The sequence below is a fragment of the Haemaphysalis longicornis genome, unplaced genomic scaffold, assembly GCF_048455015.1.
Source record: "Haemaphysalis longicornis isolate Haplotype H1 unplaced genomic scaffold, Haemaphysalis longicornis Haplotype H1 scaffold_2, whole genome shotgun sequence".
NCBI lineage: Eukaryota > Metazoa > Arthropoda > Arachnida > Ixodida > Ixodidae > Haemaphysalis > Haemaphysalis longicornis.
Window position 1 is genome coordinate 40,994,669 of NW_027526295.1, and position 19,036 is coordinate 41,013,704.

The 19,036-nt window shown below is 44.9% G+C and overlaps 1 protein-coding gene across 2 annotated transcripts in view; it reads left to right on the forward strand.

Moving 5' to 3' along the window:
* The window catches only part of LOC144168840 (uncharacterized), a 98,225-nt gene that overhangs the window by 42,266 nt on the left and 36,923 nt on the right, over positions 1-19,036 (forward strand). For both annotated transcript variants that reach the window (XM_077697822.1, XM_077697823.1), the window contains 3 exons: positions 5,304-5,410; positions 8,762-8,868; positions 9,763-9,816. In XM_077697822.1, the coding sequence (XP_077553948.1) occupies positions 5,304-5,410; positions 8,762-8,868; positions 9,763-9,816 (268 nt within the window). The remainder of the gene's footprint in view (positions 1-5,303; positions 5,411-8,761; positions 8,869-9,762; positions 9,817-19,036) is intronic.

Here is a 19,036-nt window from a genome sequence, read left to right on the forward strand (position 1 = left end):
CATCCTCGACGCCGCCGAAAAGTCCATTCCCCAGGCCTCCAGTGGGTCCCGCAGCCCAAGGAGGCCCTGGTGGAACGAGGACTGCAGGCGGGCGCGAGAGGCCCAGAACAAGGCGTGGGGTGTCCTTCGCCGGTACCCCACGTCAGATAACATCATTTCTTTTAAACGGGCAAAGGCTTTTGGAAAGCGAGTGCGTCGTGAGGCGAAAAGGGAGAGTTGGCGCACCTTCCTCACTTCCATCAACTCGTACACTGACACACATAAAGTCTGGACACGAATACGAAAACTAAAAGGACAACAGACACACAGCCTGCCCCTGGTTAGTACAACAGGGGACACACTGGAAGACCAGGCTAACACACTTGCACAACACTTCGAACACGTGTCCAGTTCAGCACACTACACAAACACTTTCATGAAACACAAAACATCTGTAGAAAAGAAGTCCCTGCGTGATAACAACAAGTCGCACACTTCTTACAATTCTCCTTTTTCAATTCATGAGCTGAAGGTTGCTCTGAGCACATGTAAGCCTTCAGCTCCAGGTGCAGACAAAATCACATACACCATGATACAACACCTACACCCAGACACTCTTGAAACACTCCTACATCTATACAACAACATATGGCTTTCGGGGCACATTCCTCGCTCTTGGAGGGAGGCTATAGTAGTGGCTTTCCTGAAGGAAGGAAAGGACCCTTCCTCTCCCGCCAGTTATCGCCCCATTGCCCTGACAAGCTGCCTGTGCAAGCTCCTCGAGAAGATGATAAACAGGAGACTCGTGTACTTCTTAGAGTACAACGGTCTTCTCGAGAGCTGCCAGGCGGGCTTTAGGGCGGGGCGATCTACGAATGATCAACTCGTTGCGTTAGAGTCATATATTATAGATGCTTTCCTGCATAAGCAGTACTGTATGACAGTATTCTTTGATCTTGAAAAGGCGTACGACACTGCTTGGCGGTACGGCATCCTCAGCGATTTGAAGTCCTTTGGTATGTCGGGTAACATGTGGAACACGCTTGCCAGTTACCTCTCTGAAAGAACGTTTCGCGTGCGAGTTGGAACTGCACTCTCTAGAGTTCATGTGCAGGAAAACGGTGTTCCGCAAGGTGGAGTTTTGAGTTGCACGTTGTTTATTGTAAAAATGAACTCTCTTCGGAAGGCTCTGCCACCAACCATTTCCTGCTCAATCTATGTAGACGACGTGCAATTATCCTTTAAGTCTTGTAACCTGTCTATCTGCGAGCGCCAAGTCCAGCTTGGTGTTAACAAGCTAGCTGGCTGGGCAGATAGCAACGGTTTTAAATTTAATCCAGTGAAGTGTACTTGTGTTTTGTTTTCGAAAAGGCGCGGCATTCGGCCGGATCCAGACATCAAACTCAATGGTGTCTCAATTCCAGTCAGAAATGAACACAAGTTTTTAGGTGTAGTCCTTGACGAAAAGCTCTCGTTCATTCAACACATAAAACAACTTAAACATAAATGCTTAAAGGCCATGAATATACTCAAGGTTCTCTCCCACTCTTCATATGGGGCTGACAAACAACTTCTTTTACGTGTTTTTACCAGCCTGATAGGTTCACGATTAGACTATGGAAGCGTTGTTTATGGGTCAGCAAGTAAGACATCCCTCAAAATGCTGGACCCAGTGCTTCATCTGGGGCTCCGGTTGTCATGTGGCGCCTTCCGGACTAGCCCGGTCGAAAGCCTCTATGTGGAGTGTAATAAGTGGAACCTACAACGTCAGCGAGCATACACAGATCTTCTTTTTGCTTTTAAAATTTCATCTATGCCACACCATCCTTTTAAATCGGCTTTTTATGATACGTCTCAGACTGCACTACTCCTAAACCGACCATCGTTCTCTGCGCCCTTCTCTTACAGAGTTAGAGAGGAAGCGTCAGAGCTTTCTGTCTCCTTTTTAGACACCATCCAAAGTTCTCAAACAGATTGTATAGCACCATGGCATCTCCGCCCTGTCTCATGCGACACATCATTCACACATGTAGATAAAAACCGAGCTCCCACATGTGCAATTCTGCAGCATTTCTTGTATTTGCAGCAGAAGTATGAGTGCTCTGAATTTTATACGGATGCCTCTAAGACTTGCACCTCTGTGTCCTGCGCGGCGCATGGGCCCGGCCTTAGTGTCACCAAAACTCTGAATAGTCATACTAGTATATTTACGGCAGAGGCTTACGGTGTACTTCTTGTTGTTAATCATATCCTTCAAAGTCACATCCCACAATCCATTATATATACAGACTCACTCAGTGTCGTGCGGGCGTTGTCGTCAACAAAGTCTTCAAAAAATCACGTTGTAAATCTAATAGTCAAGGGTATTATGTCGGTGTATGTACGCAAGTTTGAACTGGTTCTTTGCTGGGTCCCTGGCCACAGTGGTATAGCCGGGAACGAAGCAGCGGACCGAATGGCTGCTGCTGCTACACTCTCGAATACAGTAGACATAACCACATTACCCTACACCGACGTGAAACCACACATCAGACAACAACTTCGCAAAACATGGCAAACGCACTGGAGTGAACAAACAGACAACAAGTTACACGTAATAAAACCACACTTGGCACCATACACCACCGACACACGTAATAGATACACTGAAGTCGCCTTGGCTAGATTACGGATAGGGCACACTCTTGCAACGCACTCGCACCTTCTCACGGGGTCTCCAAGACCTCTGTGCAGCAGGTGCGGAGAGGCCCTATCCGTGATCCACATCCTCATACAATGTAAGGCACTCGACATTACACGACGAAAACACTTCCCACAACTACACACACGACATATTCCACCACACCCGTCATACTTCTTAGGAGATGAAGCCATGTTCTCTGTTCAGCGAACCTTAAGGTTCCTATCTGAAGTTCATTTCTTACAACTCATCTCTTATCACCCATAGTTTTACCCCTGGTCCCATACACCAGCCACCTTATTTAATTTTTAACCACTCTTGTTCTTCACCCTGGCCCTTTACACCAGCCGTGCTCATTGTTTTTAACTGATTTTACTTCGTGTTCTCTCCTATCAAATCACTTTGTGTTTGGCGCTCTTTGCCCATGTCGGCCTTGCGCCAATAAAATCAATCCATCATCATCATATAAGTACCCCGGAAAGATGGTCAGTGCTGACTCCAACCACAGGAGTAAAATCCGGCGCAGAATAGGTATGGGTTGGGGAGGTTTTGGGCAAGCACACTCAAATAATGAACAGTAAGTTACCTGTGTCACTAAAAAAAAATATACAGCCAGTGCATACTGCCGGTGATGACCAACGGAGCTGAAACTTGGCTTCTTACTAAAGAACTAGAAAGGAAACTTAGGTCTGCTCAATGTTCCATGGAACGAATAATGTCAGGAAAGCAAATAGAGCGAATATTGTCAATACAAGCCAACGAACTCCCCTTGACAACAAAATTAAAATGCAGACATGCTTATCCCTTGACAACAAAATTAAAATGCAGGCATGCTTAGTCTTTAAAATCAAGCGTAAGCCGCTTGACTCGAAATTATATATGAGTTGATGTATACTCAACTATATGTTGGCACTTACAAAAATTTCTTGCTTTCAAAAAAGAGAGAAACGCTTGGCAAACCCTCGCTCACTCTAATTTAACCCCCCTTCCAGATGGAATGCTTCAAATACCCGTTTTTCCTCCGTGCTGCGAGAGCATGGAATCGCCTTACTTCGTCAGTTACTAGGAGCTTACCATTACATCAAGTTTCTTCAATTTTCGTACTTAGTAAAAACTAACTTCTACCAAACATAAATCATTTCAATATGTCTCTTTGTATCTGCTTCCTCAGCTTACCGTAGTGACGTTTCTGCAGTGAATTAGCATTTTCTGGAAATTATCTCGTTAAATAGCATTGTACGAAATATCACGTTGGCAAATATGATTGCTAGTTATCACGTTGCATCTTAAGTATAAAATCTTCAGTGCGGAACTTCGTAACCCCATGACAAATCTGCTCATGTTTTCCTGTTCTCATTTTGCATGCCTGGGCGTCTTGAGCGCCCAAGTAAATAGCAACGACGGCCCAAGACACGAACAGCGTGAAAACCAGCACGTCAAATGTGCAGACTGCGTGGTGTACGAAATTGCACTTTTCTTCGGACGCGTTTCATAGGCCCGCCGGGTAGATGCGTAAATTAGCGCCTTCGTGAACATGCTTACATTACGCGCACAAGAATGGGAGGTAATGTTGGAATACAATGCAAGAAATGCGAGAAACGTGCTTGCTACCTAAATTTGGGGAAACGCGCGTTTTGAAACACTATCGATGTGCTCACTTTCTGGAAATATTGCAGACATCAGTGGTGGACATTCGAGGTGAACACTGCGTGAGCACGCCATCGATTGCATTTTTTAGAAGGAGGAATCGTATATCTGGGCAGTTGAATCCGCCTTCACACTTCCCGTTTGGTTGGTTCTATCTTTGATGTGAGCTTCTATTGTATATCCCGAGTGATTGAACGAATCATTGAACGAATGCTTGACTGCGTCCTGTGTTCTTCCGGGTCTTGTAATAAATTGTTCCCCAGTTGTTCAGCTCTCTAGTTCATAACTTCTTCCGTCCTTGTCCTGGCGGAGTGTTTGAATTGATAATATGCGTACCCCCTGTCCCAACGTAAAACCCTGGGTAAAGCGACGCAAGTGTTATCTATAAAACAGGGTAACTCGTTCTGGCTTGCTTAACAAACAAAAGTACATATTTTTCTCTTCTGATTCTGCCCGAGAATCCTCGCTAGATTGGGAGTATTTATAAACAAACAAACAAACTAACAAACAAACAAACAAACAAAGAAACAAACAAACAAACAAACAAACAAACAAACAAATAAATAAATAAATAAATAAATAAATAAATAAATAAATAAATAAATAAATACAAACGATTGCCGGAAAATTTAACAAAGGTGTTTTTGGCTTACTTCAAAGAGGTAGATATTAACCTGCATCTTCCTAATTAATCTACGAGCGCATGCAATATTATTTGTGCTCCGCCTTTCGCCGTCAAGTTCGCGTTGGAAGGGATGACCGCAACAAGTGTTTGACAGGAAGTTCGCGATGGCATTTAGACGGACTTTACTTCCGGTGAAAGCCACAATCCTTGAGTCGGCAGCCTGAAGCTGCATGCTTTGTGAGACTTTGTGCTGACGTGACTTTGCAAGCTTTTTGCTTCCATTCGTGTGGGTGATGTTACGTGTTTCTTGTTGGCGCACAGCTGACCAACATGCATCCGTCATTTTCACATCTGCTTTCTTTACTCGTGCAGCAAATCTGCCGTGCTGCTCGGATGCATGCTGGCAGGAGTGGCTGGCTTTGCGTCGCAGTCAGCCCGGAATCTTGAGAACCATGTGCGTGGCATTCGGCTGGTTGATGGTGAGAAAGAACGAGATAGCCCCAAAAAACATGAACACTGGAGTCAGTTCAGTGATTGTGGGCCACAAAATGTGTAAACAAGTATAAAAAAACTAAACATAGACTGAAGAAAAGGAGAAAGGAATATGCAGGGCCATTAGATATAGTATGAGCTTCTCACAGCAGGCGGGATTTATCATGGACAACAACTATCCAAAGGATAGTTTGTTCACGAAAGCTCAATTCTTACCGCATCATTTGTTTTCTGGTCAAAGTGTGCGAGCCCTCGTCCAATGTTCCAGTACAGTATGATGCACAGTAGCTTCTAACCAAATGGTTAGCCGATCGCTCCGATCCGTTAGCCGATCCGTTAGCCGATCTTTTGTATTAGGCGTATCGTTAGGTTAACATAAAACGTTCGGTGTGCATAAGACGTTAGCATAAGACGTTAGGTGTAGTCTCCTAAGTTAGCTTCGTCTCGGAACCATATCAAATACCCACCTAACAGAGTTTGATTAGATAAACGTGCACTGTACTTTTAATAGGCTTTGCCTTTGGTAATAATAAGGGGCGTGACAGCCGGGCTAAATGGCCCTTATGAATTCTAGTTCGGAGAGAACAAAAGTTTTCTAAAAAAAGTTGTTTTGGTGAAAAAGCAGGAGATCAAAAGTTGTATCAAAAATCACCCAACGTGTTGTTGCCCTGTCTGCTTAAAACTATGATTTGTATATATGAGGAAAAGCTGCCGGTAATGCTCAGTGCTGGGTAATTTCATACAGGGCGAATAAATGCTGCTGATTGAAAATAAATATATTTTTCCTATTTTATATTCAATAACGATAGAAACTGCTAGCGAAAGCGTACTGAATTCCGGGCATTTCTAGGTATATCCTGCAATCTACCGCACAAAATCAAATTCCTTTTTGTTGAAACGAAAACCTAATATTCATGCGTATAATTCAGGTTGGCCACAGTTTCAAAGTTGGTGTGTCGCCTTGCGTCATCTAAATTAGAGCAGTTCCTTCATTCAAACACAGCCAGAACTGGGACTACGCTGTCGCCAGCATCGCAGTCATCATGTACACCAACACCTTCAAAACAGCCATAGAAAAATGCTACGCTAACTTAGCTCGTTTCCTCCAGAAATGTATATAGTTCGCGCACTCCTTTTACTAATGAATTCGGGCTTCACCATAGTATTAGAAATATTATAAAGCAAATAAACATAGATAAAGAAATAAGCACAAACCAGTCAGTCTTCTTCAATAAGATTAATTGCAAAAATAGAGCGCGCCAAAATGAGGAAATGGTGAAGTACCTGAAAGAAATATGTGTAAAAGTGAATTTATGGCTGGCTCAATTTATGGCTGGCTCAACCGGCCGAGATCAACGGCGAGTGACAACGCGTAACGCAGCACAATAATGTCCAGTGGAGGAACCCGGAAAGCTCTGCGAGTCTGGAATGATGCCTGTCGGGTGCTTGAATTTCGCTCGGTATTTCTTAGATGTTGAAAAATGGTTCCGAATTGCAGTTATTTCCACAAAAAAAAAATACTGACTTAGCTCTGCATCGTTGGTTGTAAACAATATCCTGTGTTAGTTTAACTAGCAAAATTATTATTGTATATACAAAATTCGTTGACAAGTTCAAATCCAGAGAACCTGGGAGGTAGCCCAGACCACCATAACTATTGGTTCATTAGATTCTGTGTAAAAAAAATTCCAGATTTAGCCTTTTACATCGTGGTCTAATCTATCTAAAATCACCGGAGAATCCGCTGGTAGCAAAAGGCAGAATACTTCTCGTATTTAGCCAGATGAATCATTTGACTTCGCTGGTTAAACAACAAAACAACGAATGTTTAACTGCTATCGAATTTGGAACAGTATGCACAGATTGTGGAGTCAGATAACTTAGGTTTTTCTAGGTTTACTAGCTGAATTTATGTTCATACAAAAACATGGGTTCAGAAGAAGTTCAGACACACATTTCTTTTGATACACAAGTTTATACCCTATCATTTTGCAAAGAATTTGAGAAAGAGCGCAATTTGAGCGCAATTTGAGAAAGAGTTACGTACTAATGTGTTTTGTTGAACTGTGCTGTTCTCTCTGCTGAAACTCTGTACTCACTCCTGCTATGTCTCAGAATCTGAGACAGCAGTATTTGTAAATAAATAAGATAGGCTCCGTCAACAACTTTTTGCCGTTCACAATTTTTGCTGCCCCATATTGTAGTGTAGAAAAATGTACGAGGTGGTGACGGTGGTTGTAGCCCTTTTGACATTTGCTGCTCCTACAGACCTCGTTTACTGCATAGAGTGATATATTAAACATTGCAATCTATCGATATAGGTGCACTTTCTTTTAATATTTAGCGCCAGTTTGCGCTGGAATGCCCGGTGGGCATTTAAGTAGTACTGAATAATATAATAACCTAAATAGAATTCATAAAAGAAATTTTGAAATGACCTGTTGAGTGTTTATTTCGTCACAGGTTAATACTTGTTGGCCGAGTGCTTCACTTGTTTGCTTCCTCCTTTGTAAACATAGCAGTTTAATAGTGTTATTGTGTTTAGGTAACCAGGAAATCATTTGGATTGAGCCTTGTATCAACAGGCAAAGACAGCTCCTAATGCTTTGGTAGAAATTTGCTTGGTGTACTTGTTTTACCGTTACTTCGCACTTAAATTGCTTGTTTTTGGCTTCAAACAAAATTTTTGATGTAGCATGGAACAGCATTTTTAGCGGATCATTTTTTGATACTTAGCTACTATTTTGGAATATTAGCTGCTATTGTGAAATTGAAGACAGACCCAATAAGGGTATTTACGATGTTTGCTGGAGAATAAACTTTGGCGCACTCATCTTTTAGTGTATAAAAACACTTGTTTATGCACTCTTTCGAGAGCGTATAACTAGGAACATGGAGGTCATGAAATCGCAGTGAATCTCAAATAGCCTACCAGTAAAACTCATTGTCAGCCAGCAGAGAATACCGAAAGAAACAATCATTTTAACGGTTGGTCTGCTGCAATACTTCTTAAAATTCTAAAATCTGGCGTTTTTGGAACGTTACAACGCTAATTCGACAGGGTGGCTAGTACCTACAAAATACAAATGTTACTGTGACATATTCGCCAGATAGTGTAGAAACTCTGTCAAAGATTTGGCGTTTTGTGGTGCCACTCAGGCCATGTCGCGGCTGTTTGCCGTCCTCGTTTTAGACGCAGCAATAAATGCATTCGAGGGCACCTTCACAGGAAATCCTCTATAGGGGGAATGAGAAAATAGAGGAGGTATCTGCTATGACGGGAGAGACTGGCAGTGACGCTGTTTTGGTGATAACTAAAGCTCTCGGAGTTCTCCCAGGAACATCTGGGAGGGACGCTGGACCTAAGTATGCTGAAGCCGCTGGCAACCATGTTGTGCCACCAGAAGCAAGCCGCCAAAAGCGGTCGACGTATTCGGGCATAAAGGTGAGCATAAGGGAAAGAATGCCCCTATTGCTCTGACTTTGTCGCTGGGACCACTAAGCTCACATGCGATTCACGAAAACATTTTGTCCTATATAGGATACAATGCTGGCGCCTTCTGACAGTTGGTAGGTGCATACGCGCATCCCGAGGCCACCAAATCTTTAATTATCTGTGCTGGCGTAGTGGCTATGGCCAGACACAGAGCGAACGTAACACGATTACGCGCTACAAAAAATTTCTTAAAGAACCCAGATATGCCAAAAGAACCCGTGCCATTAACAAGAAAGACTTCCTTTTTTACTTGAGTGTGGCGTACGCTGGCTTTCAGAAGTTTGTATTCTGTGAGATTTACCACTCAATGAAATGACTAAGAAAACCGTTTGAGCTATATCGTATTGTTTAATAAATATCTAAAAAATCAAGTTGTAGCCCCGAAAAAAATGTGCAACGCAGAAGCAATTTTATACTGGAAGGAACTTATACAAATCAAATGCTGCAGTGATTTCCCCGTTCGCATTACTATATAATCATGTCCGTGCCACGCTTCTGCGAAATACAAAAATGGCGGCGTTGAACTTTCTTTCCGCCAAAGGTGACCCATTGGTTTCCTCTAATGAGTAACTTTCTTGTTTTCAATATAATTCTATATGAGTGAGGCGCCAGTTTGGTTTAAGGCGTTTCTAATTTTAAAGAAGCCAGAAAAAGTATTTGCTAAGGTAAATGATGTCTTTGAAGGGCGGGTAAAGAACGTCAAGAGAATACTAAGGAGACCCTGAGGCCCCTACTGACTGAGACCCCTACCATGTGGTGGAGCCTTTCGTGTGTTTAACATAATAGAGTAAATATGTGAAAATAGATGTGTGAAGTTATGCATCTTACCTCCTTTCATTATAGGGTGAAAAAGGAGACCCCGGCTTTCGGGGGCTCTCTGGACCACCAGGTATACCGGTAAGTCCCCCGTTATTGACGTTTTAGGGTGCAATGCGTTAAACCCCTTTTGCGTAAAGCAGAGGACCAATAATAGAGCAAAGGGCAGTGAACCCATAAAACAGGCATCAAAATAGAAATCTAAAAGTTACGAAGTTACCATGATAAACGATACCTAAACTACGACAGGGCCTGACATCTTAGCACTTCGGGAAATTCGAAATTAAGCGGTTGCCTTTTGATGCCATGGACTATGTAGTTTTTTCGTGTTCAATCTACAAGCGACAAACCCGTTGTGTAATTTTAGCCAAAACTCCAGAAACAAGCTGTTCTTAGCGCTGTGCTATATAAACAATTGTTCATATAATAAATACCCGCGAATACAGCATAAAATGTCATTTCTGTTCGTCACAAGTAGCCAGGCTATGTCTCACGTTTTAGCACCTTCTTCACCAGGTTAGGAATAATGGCTTTCTAGTCAGTGTATAGGCGGGGACACCGAGTCTGAGCAAAAAAATAAACTCTGATACTGCAAGGAGAGCACACGCGTCAGAGTGAACGGTATTTGCTGTGTAGGTACATCTATCACGTGACACGGAAGAATGGCCGGCACCATAAGGGAGGGACGAGTGGCTAGGATTTTTTGGCCCTCTAATGTGTGCACTCAGGTGACGCCGGAGCAGCTTCTCTACTTGCACTGAACATTGCGGGCGTCCCTGTTGACGAGCCTGCTAATACTGCTACGAGCCTGCTAACACAGTAAAATATTCTGGATAAATGAAGTAGTTTGCAATCATGTTGAGCCGCAGAATGTTTTAATATTATCATGGGAGCGTCGACCGGCTGATGGGTTAGCGCCTTATCACGGTTAAAAGCAGCGAAACCAGCGTCGCCTGCGACGGGGCTATTTTAAACGCTTTTAAATAATTAACCAAGCATTTCACTGGGCTACCAGTTGTATTCCAGTAGATGTGGAGATACGTAGTGTATGCTAAATTAAATTTGGCCAGGGTGAAATTTGTGGGCAGTTGGCCTTTAACACACTATTGTTTCCATGAAAACTTACATAACCCAATAATCCCCTCATTATATACGGTTTTGCACACAGCCTTTGTAACCACTGGCCAAAAATGCTCCAGGAGTCTCTGCAACACATTACCATGAGCATTATTGCTGTAAAATTTGGATCAGGAGTTTGTAGCACAACTTTCCTTTCCTCTTATTTGCTTGCTGGAGAACAAGCTTTCTGGTTCAAGAGTAGTGCGGCTGCTTCTAGGCATGAGGCTGCGTGCCCTCATTTGGTTGATTCGTATCTAGAGTGTGGGGGATGTAGTAAGCTCACTCTAACGGCCGGCCTATGCAATTTTTGATGGCACGTGGAATCGTTTGGCCACACCAATTTCATGGGTCATGGGTGTGGAGCCTATCAGTCGATGTCACACACAGAAATGCCACGCGAGCAAAAAAAAAAACAACAACGCGTTCCTAGGCCTACACCTAAAATAGTCACCTTCTAGCCTCGCTGGATGGAGTGTCCATACTGGGTGTTACGCTAATATAGATAACGCAGTGGGGCTCTCCCAACTCAAGCTCTCTATATATAACTGCACAAAGGTTAAGATGATTTCGCAACCAAGATATTTCCTATCGTTACTGATTCGCAGCCCAGCTACACAGAAAGTACCACACAAACTTTTTGGAGAGCGTGCACTGAGCTGTAATTTTATCACCAAAAACGGAAAGGCTGGCCAACGGAAAAAAGTTGCCATAACAAATCGCAGCAGATCACGGCGCCCAAATTAGTGCATTTTTCATGGGCTAACAAATCCGTCAATTAGAAAAATTATATTTTTTTGGCATGCGAATGGATGTAGACCACTCCTAAGTTTTCTGCTGGAAAGCAGTAACAAAACCATCGGAAGCCAGAAAGTTTATTCTCCATACGGCGATGTTGAACAGTCTGCATTACGTGCAAAAAGCGCCGTTACTTCATCACACAATTTCAGAGTGTGTCTAACACATTGCGTTTTGAGACCAGCTCCAGTCGCCGTTCCATGGTCTGGCCAAAAGAACTTACATTTTCTAAACATATAATTTAAGGATGTTTGGAGCAATTCACTGTGGCTGCACATTTACGCCGTGAAGCATAATACCTATCTGTTTATTGTGTAAATAATTATCCTCTCTACTTACGGGGGCAAGATAGACACCCCGGATTTAAAGGCCTGAAGGCAAGTAACTCTGTATTGCGTTCATATATAAAGCAAAGCACTGAATGTATGGCAAAGAACAACTCATTTCGAAAGGATCTGAAGGATACAACAATATCTCACGATTGAAGAGATTAAAGGCACCACTTTGGACGAGTAGCCGAGACGATAGCGGTGGCTCTAGAAAGACTGTATTGGGGAGAGTAGAGTTATAAGCGCTGGATGGTATTCCGAATGGCGAGGTGGGAAGATGACGTAGTCCTTCTACGGTGCTTCAGGGGTGCACGTTGGTCCTCCGCCTGCAGATCTGTATACTTTAGAAACAAATCTGAGCGGATAATAACTATATTTTGTAGAGTTTCGTCAATGTTGCAGTATAAGTATTGTTTTTGGTGGAGTATACTGAGGGCGATGGACGCGCCACACAAACGCAACTCGGAATCTCACGGAACAGTTTATTAGGTCTGAATAATTAATGCTGTCGTACATGCCCGAGCCAGAGCGTGCCAGGACTCAGCGTCCTTTAGTGTTTTTCTTAAATGGGCGAGCTGGGCCTTTTTCGTGTTTTCTTTGCAGAAAGCTTAGATGTGTTCTAAGGGGAACGGAAATGAGCGTCAGAAAGGACGATAGACGAAATAGCGGGAAAATAATTCGCCAGAAACACTTCAGGCAGCCTTAGGGCAAGAATGCGGAAGCATTAGGACACAACCGGTTAAATATTCTTCGCGTAACGTTTCTACAAGTAATAAAGCTGTTCCTGACGTCATGGTCCACAGCCCCTGCGTCCACGCTGTTGATTGTAGCAGAAGCAGCCGCAGCGCGTGCAAGGAGTGCATTGGTGCGTCGTGCAAAGCGGCTTGACTGGTTGGTGAGTGTTGTGCCGCCGGTTTAGGCAGTGGCGAGTGTGCGAAGCTCGTTGGGAGGGGCTGGGGTGCCACCGTGATCCCGTCGTGTGTGTCAGGTCCGGAGGGTCACTCACGTACTGCACATGCACGGCAAATCACATGCCCTGTCCTATCATTCGTTCACCAATACTATCTTCCATCTTTTGTAGAAATATCGTAGTATTGTTCGTTCTCCTTAGTTCAGCGCAGTTTTTTTGGCCAGCCTTGGCCAATCTCCCTAAGTGGATGTGGCTGGCTTGACAAACATGCACCAGGGACGCTGGGCGGCTGCCGCAAGCCACGGACCCACAAACCCTTCCCATTTTCTTGATTTAATTTAACTGCCCGGTGGTCGTCGCAATCGTGGCCAATCTCCCAAAGTGCTTGGCTTTACGAAATTGCGTAGGGGACGCTAGGCGGTCGTCGCGAGGCACGCACATACGTGTGCATGCTCGGTAATATGCTGGTATTTTTAACGGCGGACACCAAAAATTACGATCTGCTAAACTGATTCGCTGTTCAAAAACGAAATCAAAAACGAACGTTTGACCACAATGAGGTTAAGTGTTCGTGCAAAAGGACATCATTTGCGTTTCATAGAAATACGTTTTTTGAATACTGTAATGTGACGTTTAAAAACATAATTGTACTTGAGACATTTACTCCGATTGTAAAACTGATGTTTACTGTAGTTTTTAAGCGTTTGTCAGGGTGTTATGCGGGCCTGTAATCAAATGGAGAATGCCTGTAACTCGCTATGTATAAGGAACCACCTTCCAGATTTTTAAGCCTGCGGTAAGGCCATTTTTGTCGGGTGTAGCCAATAAAATTTGGTGAGCATGACTAAAGAGTTGGTACGTATATTGGAGGGACGCTTACGGCATTTCAAGTTCAGTGATTTAATAACTTGGCTATGCTACTCATGTCGATGATGATAGGTGCTGTAGTCGATGCATCGAGAGGCAGTCACAGAAGAATTAATCTTTTGGCAGCGGCGACATAAGGAGTTGCTGCGCACCTGTGAGGATGGATGACTGTTTCGTCAGAATCGACGCTAGTGTGTGGGAAATTTTCGTAACACCAACCTTTGGCAATTTTTTGAGGGTCCCAACACTTTTTTACTGCTCCATATGTTCACGTTCGCATCGCTGCAAGGCGAGAGCGCCATTGATTGATCGATGATGAGATTTAACCCACCGACGCAACGCAGACGACGGGGCGCGCCGTAGTGGAGGGCTCCGGATTATTTTTGACCACCTGGAGATGTTTAACGTGCGCCGAAATCTCGAACACACTGGCGTTTTCGCTTTTTGTCTCCATCAGAAAAGCGGCCGCCGTGGCCGGGAATGGAACCCGTGTCCTTGGGCTCAGCAGCACAACGTCTTAGCCACTGAGCCACCACGGCGGGTCCACAACGCCATTCAAATATTGGTGTCGAGCAGTTTCGGCACTGCGATTTATAGTGCCGTGGCCCGGTACCCATAACGGTTTCAACGGGAGTTTACCATTATCAAGAGCACGCTCGTTTTCTCTGTATGTCGACGGCTTCCCCCAAGGACTTTCACTAGCATTTCAAGTATGTTTCCTTAATTCATCTCTCCCATCAATATTGCACGCGTGAGTGAATAAATAATGCTCCCACCTTAAGGGTTTACGGAAAAGAGGAATTTTTAGTATATGGTTTACCGTGTTTACGTTAGAGTTTACTGCATTACTGGAAGCCAGAGATTTTGTTTACAGTTGGAAACGGTAGGACACGTTTTGGCACACCGTTAGCTGTTTTTACTTATTCCCGCTTAACTTCCGCAGTGGTGCAAGTAGCGACATCTAACGAGTTAGTCTCAAAACAAATGATGCAAAACTTTGTTTCTCTGAGCTATTTGATTGAGTTCAAAATACCTTGAATCTTTCACCTTTCGGATCAAGCATTCATAATAATTTATCCGGTCTCCTGTAGAACTTCAGAGCAGAAAACCAGTTTTGGTGGCGCCATCTACTGAGGACAGTTGTAATCAAATAAAACTAGAATTCACTGCTACGCTAAATATTCCGGCAAATATAAGTAGAAGAAGTTGTAATAATTCCGCAACAGCCTACATTATTGTCACCAGAAAGATTTTGGAGGTGTAAGAACCCTACGAAAACTCAGTGACTCGTTTCAAGTATTTGAGGTGGGCGAGGCGTAGCACTCGTAGGGGTGGTCATTTTGCTCGCCGATCTGAGAACAATAGTCCTTTGTCGTACTCCTCAGCAACGGTTAACAACAATAACGTAGTAACGATTAACAAATAAGACGACTTCTCTCGGCTGTGCCAAGCATGAAGCGCTGTTGTTATATTCCGCCGCTGACTCCACTGTTGGCAACCAGGGTAGCGTGGTCTATGTGGAGGTTGGTGTAGTGCCGGGGCAGTCATGATGGCGAAGTTGACGGAGAACAAAACTTTATATACAAGCATTAACATCTCGGTATCAGAACGGCCAGTGCGCTCCTGCGCTCGAGAGTTTAAATAGTCGCGTTGGGTCCATTCCCCTTTACCGTTTTTCTCGGCTGACGTCAGGACGCACCAATCACAGAATTCATGGCACTGATAGCTGCGCCCTCAAGCTGAAACACACACACACACACACACGCGCGCGCGCGCGCACGAGAGACCCGCTCCTCTCCTGCGCAGGTGAGCGCTAGGTTGCCACCACTGTGGCAATTCGCCTGGGGTCGGAGACCTCTTTGTCCTGGGGATGTTGCACCATCATGAAGACGCCTTGCCTCCCTCTGTCGTGATGTTCTTCGGGTGGCTTACTGAAGACCTAGCTTCGTCAAACACTCCCACAAAAAGGGCATGACAATAAGGTGCGGGCACGCCACCGAAGCTTGCAGTGCGGGGCGCCAAGCAATGCAATTGTTAGAACCGCCGCTGGCCGGTTGGCGCTTGAGGGGCCACGACGTCGCTGAAAGGCTATTGTCAAGTAGCCGGATAGTTCTCCACTGTAAACACGCCGGGTCGTGGAAAGTCGATTAGGAGCGACCGGCAGCAGGGTTTTGGTGATTCAGCCCAGCGCTGAAGCCGGGTTGCGTAACAGCAGCGCAACAGCGCCGCGCGCACTGCATTTGCTGTAATCAAGACGCGAGAATACACTTCGTATGCTCAGAAAGCTCGGTGGCGACGATAAAGCCGGTGCCGGTACGATACCGTTCTCGCACACGCACAGTCGACTCCCGCAAGCACGGCAGACGGTAGCATAAACATGGTAACCGTATGGTAAAACTCTCTAATCCTGTGAATAAAGGTGTATTAGAAAAAGAAAATGCCGGCGTTTGAAGCCTTTAGCCTGAGTAGGTGGCAGTCAAAGAGCTTGGCTGAGCGATGCTCTTCCGCCAAAGAGTGAAGCCACTCAATCAAGGTGACAAAATGAAAGGCTTCACCGGCCTCACGCAGGGTGTCGCCGTTGCAGGCGAGAACATTCGTAACACGTCGTTTCCGGCCACGCTTAACCTAGCGGCTTTCACCAAGCAGGAAAGCCACTGTTCGAATCCACCGTCGTGAAACGACCCAATTTCGCACGTTACTGTGGATGCCCCAACTTTGATCATTCGTGTCGCGGGTGTCTGAAGCTCGGCAATAAATGTTGGCAAAAATCCAACAATGGGGTCAGTGCGCACCTGTCCCGGCTAAAGAACCTGCGTGAATGTGATAATATAAGCGGGATCAAACTTTAAAAATGAATTAACCAGCAAATACGTATCACTGTTATAGATCAATCAACGAAACCTCCAAAAATGACCTGTAGTACGCTTTTCCTAAAACGTATTTATTTCGTCCAAGGGCAATTTATTTCTTTATTCTCATCCTTCCATTGGGTTGCCTGTTTGCATCTACATCTCATGTTGTGCCTGGTCAACGGCTGTGTCAAAAAAATGGTCTACCGCTAATGCTGGTAAAGCGATCTGTGAAATTTGAAAACAAATACTCGACATGGAAAGTAGCGGAAGATCTGAAAAACGAATGGCTGGGTCTTAGCTCCGCTACCCTTGGATATGCAAAGCAAAAGCTTAGCTTAGTCTGGTTGAGTCTTGGTTTCGCTTGGCAACCTTTGATTCAGCTGTATTTGCGCCCACGTCTGAAAGCCGTTCGGTTCCGTGCAACGCTCGCAGAAGGACTCCGGGCGAACCCACCGTTCCTCTTCACCGGGCGCGAGACGAGTTAGGTTACGGGGGTGGTTGGCTGCCTCGGGCGCAGCGGCGGTGCAGCGGTGCAGCGGTCCCGGTCCATCACGCGAGGCGCTTCGAGGGGTGTGCTGCGGGAGGTGTGTCTTTGGTCAAAAGGTCATTTGCGCATCCTCCACAAAATCGCAGGACTAAAGTAGTAAAGCTTTGCTCTAAAACCTCCCCGTGTTTATCAGAAATAAGGACACTGTGGCAAGGACGGAAAACAAACCGATGAACTTGCGGCAGAGGCAATTGACTTAAGGCCAGAATACATGGAGCGAACTTTCCCGACGATGTTCGCGCGGCGGAAAATCGGCTGCGGCCGGACACCATATATTTGTCTGGCTGAACTACATGGAGCAAAGACACGACACCCCCCGCCGCGCCCGCTCCTGCGCCGCCGCTGGGTTGCTCTCCGTGTGGCTAACTTAACGTCCATGCTTAGAGTCGACGGCGTCGTTCAGTAAACTGACCCTGTGAAGGAGCTTCCTGCTTGGGTTGTACGTCGTTTAATAATTATGCGAGATTTTGGGGCGTTTCTTCTACTGAACAATTTGTTTTCAACTCTCAAGAGCACTAATGGCAGTAGAAAAAAACAAGAAGACGGACATCTCCCGGGAACATTCGACGCCCAAAACAAGCAGCCGGAATTTTACCTTTTCCCCCACTCAGCTGACTGATCAGATATTGATCGCATCAATTCAATTTATAAGATATCGTACACTATCGGATCAATTAATGTATTCGACCCGTTCACATAAAATATAGACGGACAATAAAGAAGAGAATTCAACCCTAAGCAGTAAATACAACGAACATATTAGGAAGCTGAGCTGTTGATATCAAATTAGTTCATGTTCATGATACCACAGATGGGGTCGCAATGTCAAGACGTTTTTCGAACTGCGCACAAAAGACTGAGTACGAGGAAGATGGGGAACGGTAGATGGATGCAGTGACTGTATGGCGATTGTTTAAAGGCAGAAGAATTGGCGCCCGCGGCGGCCGCTTTTCTGATGGAGGCGAAAAGCAAAATGGCCCATGTGTACGAGATTTCGGCGCACGTTAAAAATCCCCAGGTGTTTAAAATTAATCCGAGGCCCTCCACTCCGGCGCGCCTCATCGTCTCCGTTGCGTCGTCGCGTTAAAACCATACAATCAATCAATCTATCAAAAGCAGAGCAGAAGGCCCTACTTCTAGCCAGACACACTCACAATTGGGATTGGAGAACACAAATTCATAACGGCGCTTGTGCGAAATTGATGACGTGAATAATACCGCTAACCCACCGCCACGATAAATATGGCGCTGACAATTTTCAGATGCAGAATATGGTAAATAATAGAGATCCCCGTCATCTGCCGAAAGCCATGTCTCCGAAAGGCAGATTACGAAAAACTTGTGTTTGAATATAGATAATAAGGCTAGAAAGTCGTCATAAGGTCTACTTTGGGGTACGCGTGTTGAAATTTATGAGAGATATGGAAGTGTTTGATCAAAAAGATGCTAGCTTCAGTGCAAGAGAAGATATTGCAGGCCACTATGCAGCCAGCAGTTTTCGTCAATAACTGGGTTTGCTATGAAATGACTCTCAGGACATCTTGGTCGGAGATACGATGCACTTTACTTTCATTGGTTCTCGTAGAATTGATCACGCCATTGTGAGTCCACCGTTATTCCCAGTTCTTTTCTTTATTTAGGGAAAGAACCCGAGTGAACAGACGTTTTCTTCCTGGAGTGTAGTGGTATGCTGGCTGGCCGCTTTCTGGCATGCTGGCCGGACATGCCAGAAAGCGGCCATAGACGGGCCGGTCTTGGGGCACACTTTCTGTGCCGCCTGTGAATACACCGCCTAAAAGGTCAACATGCAGTGTAGAACTGGTACCGGGGCCTAGAAAGGCGCGGCTTGTCAAAAACCCCTTTGTTACCGACATTTTGAATG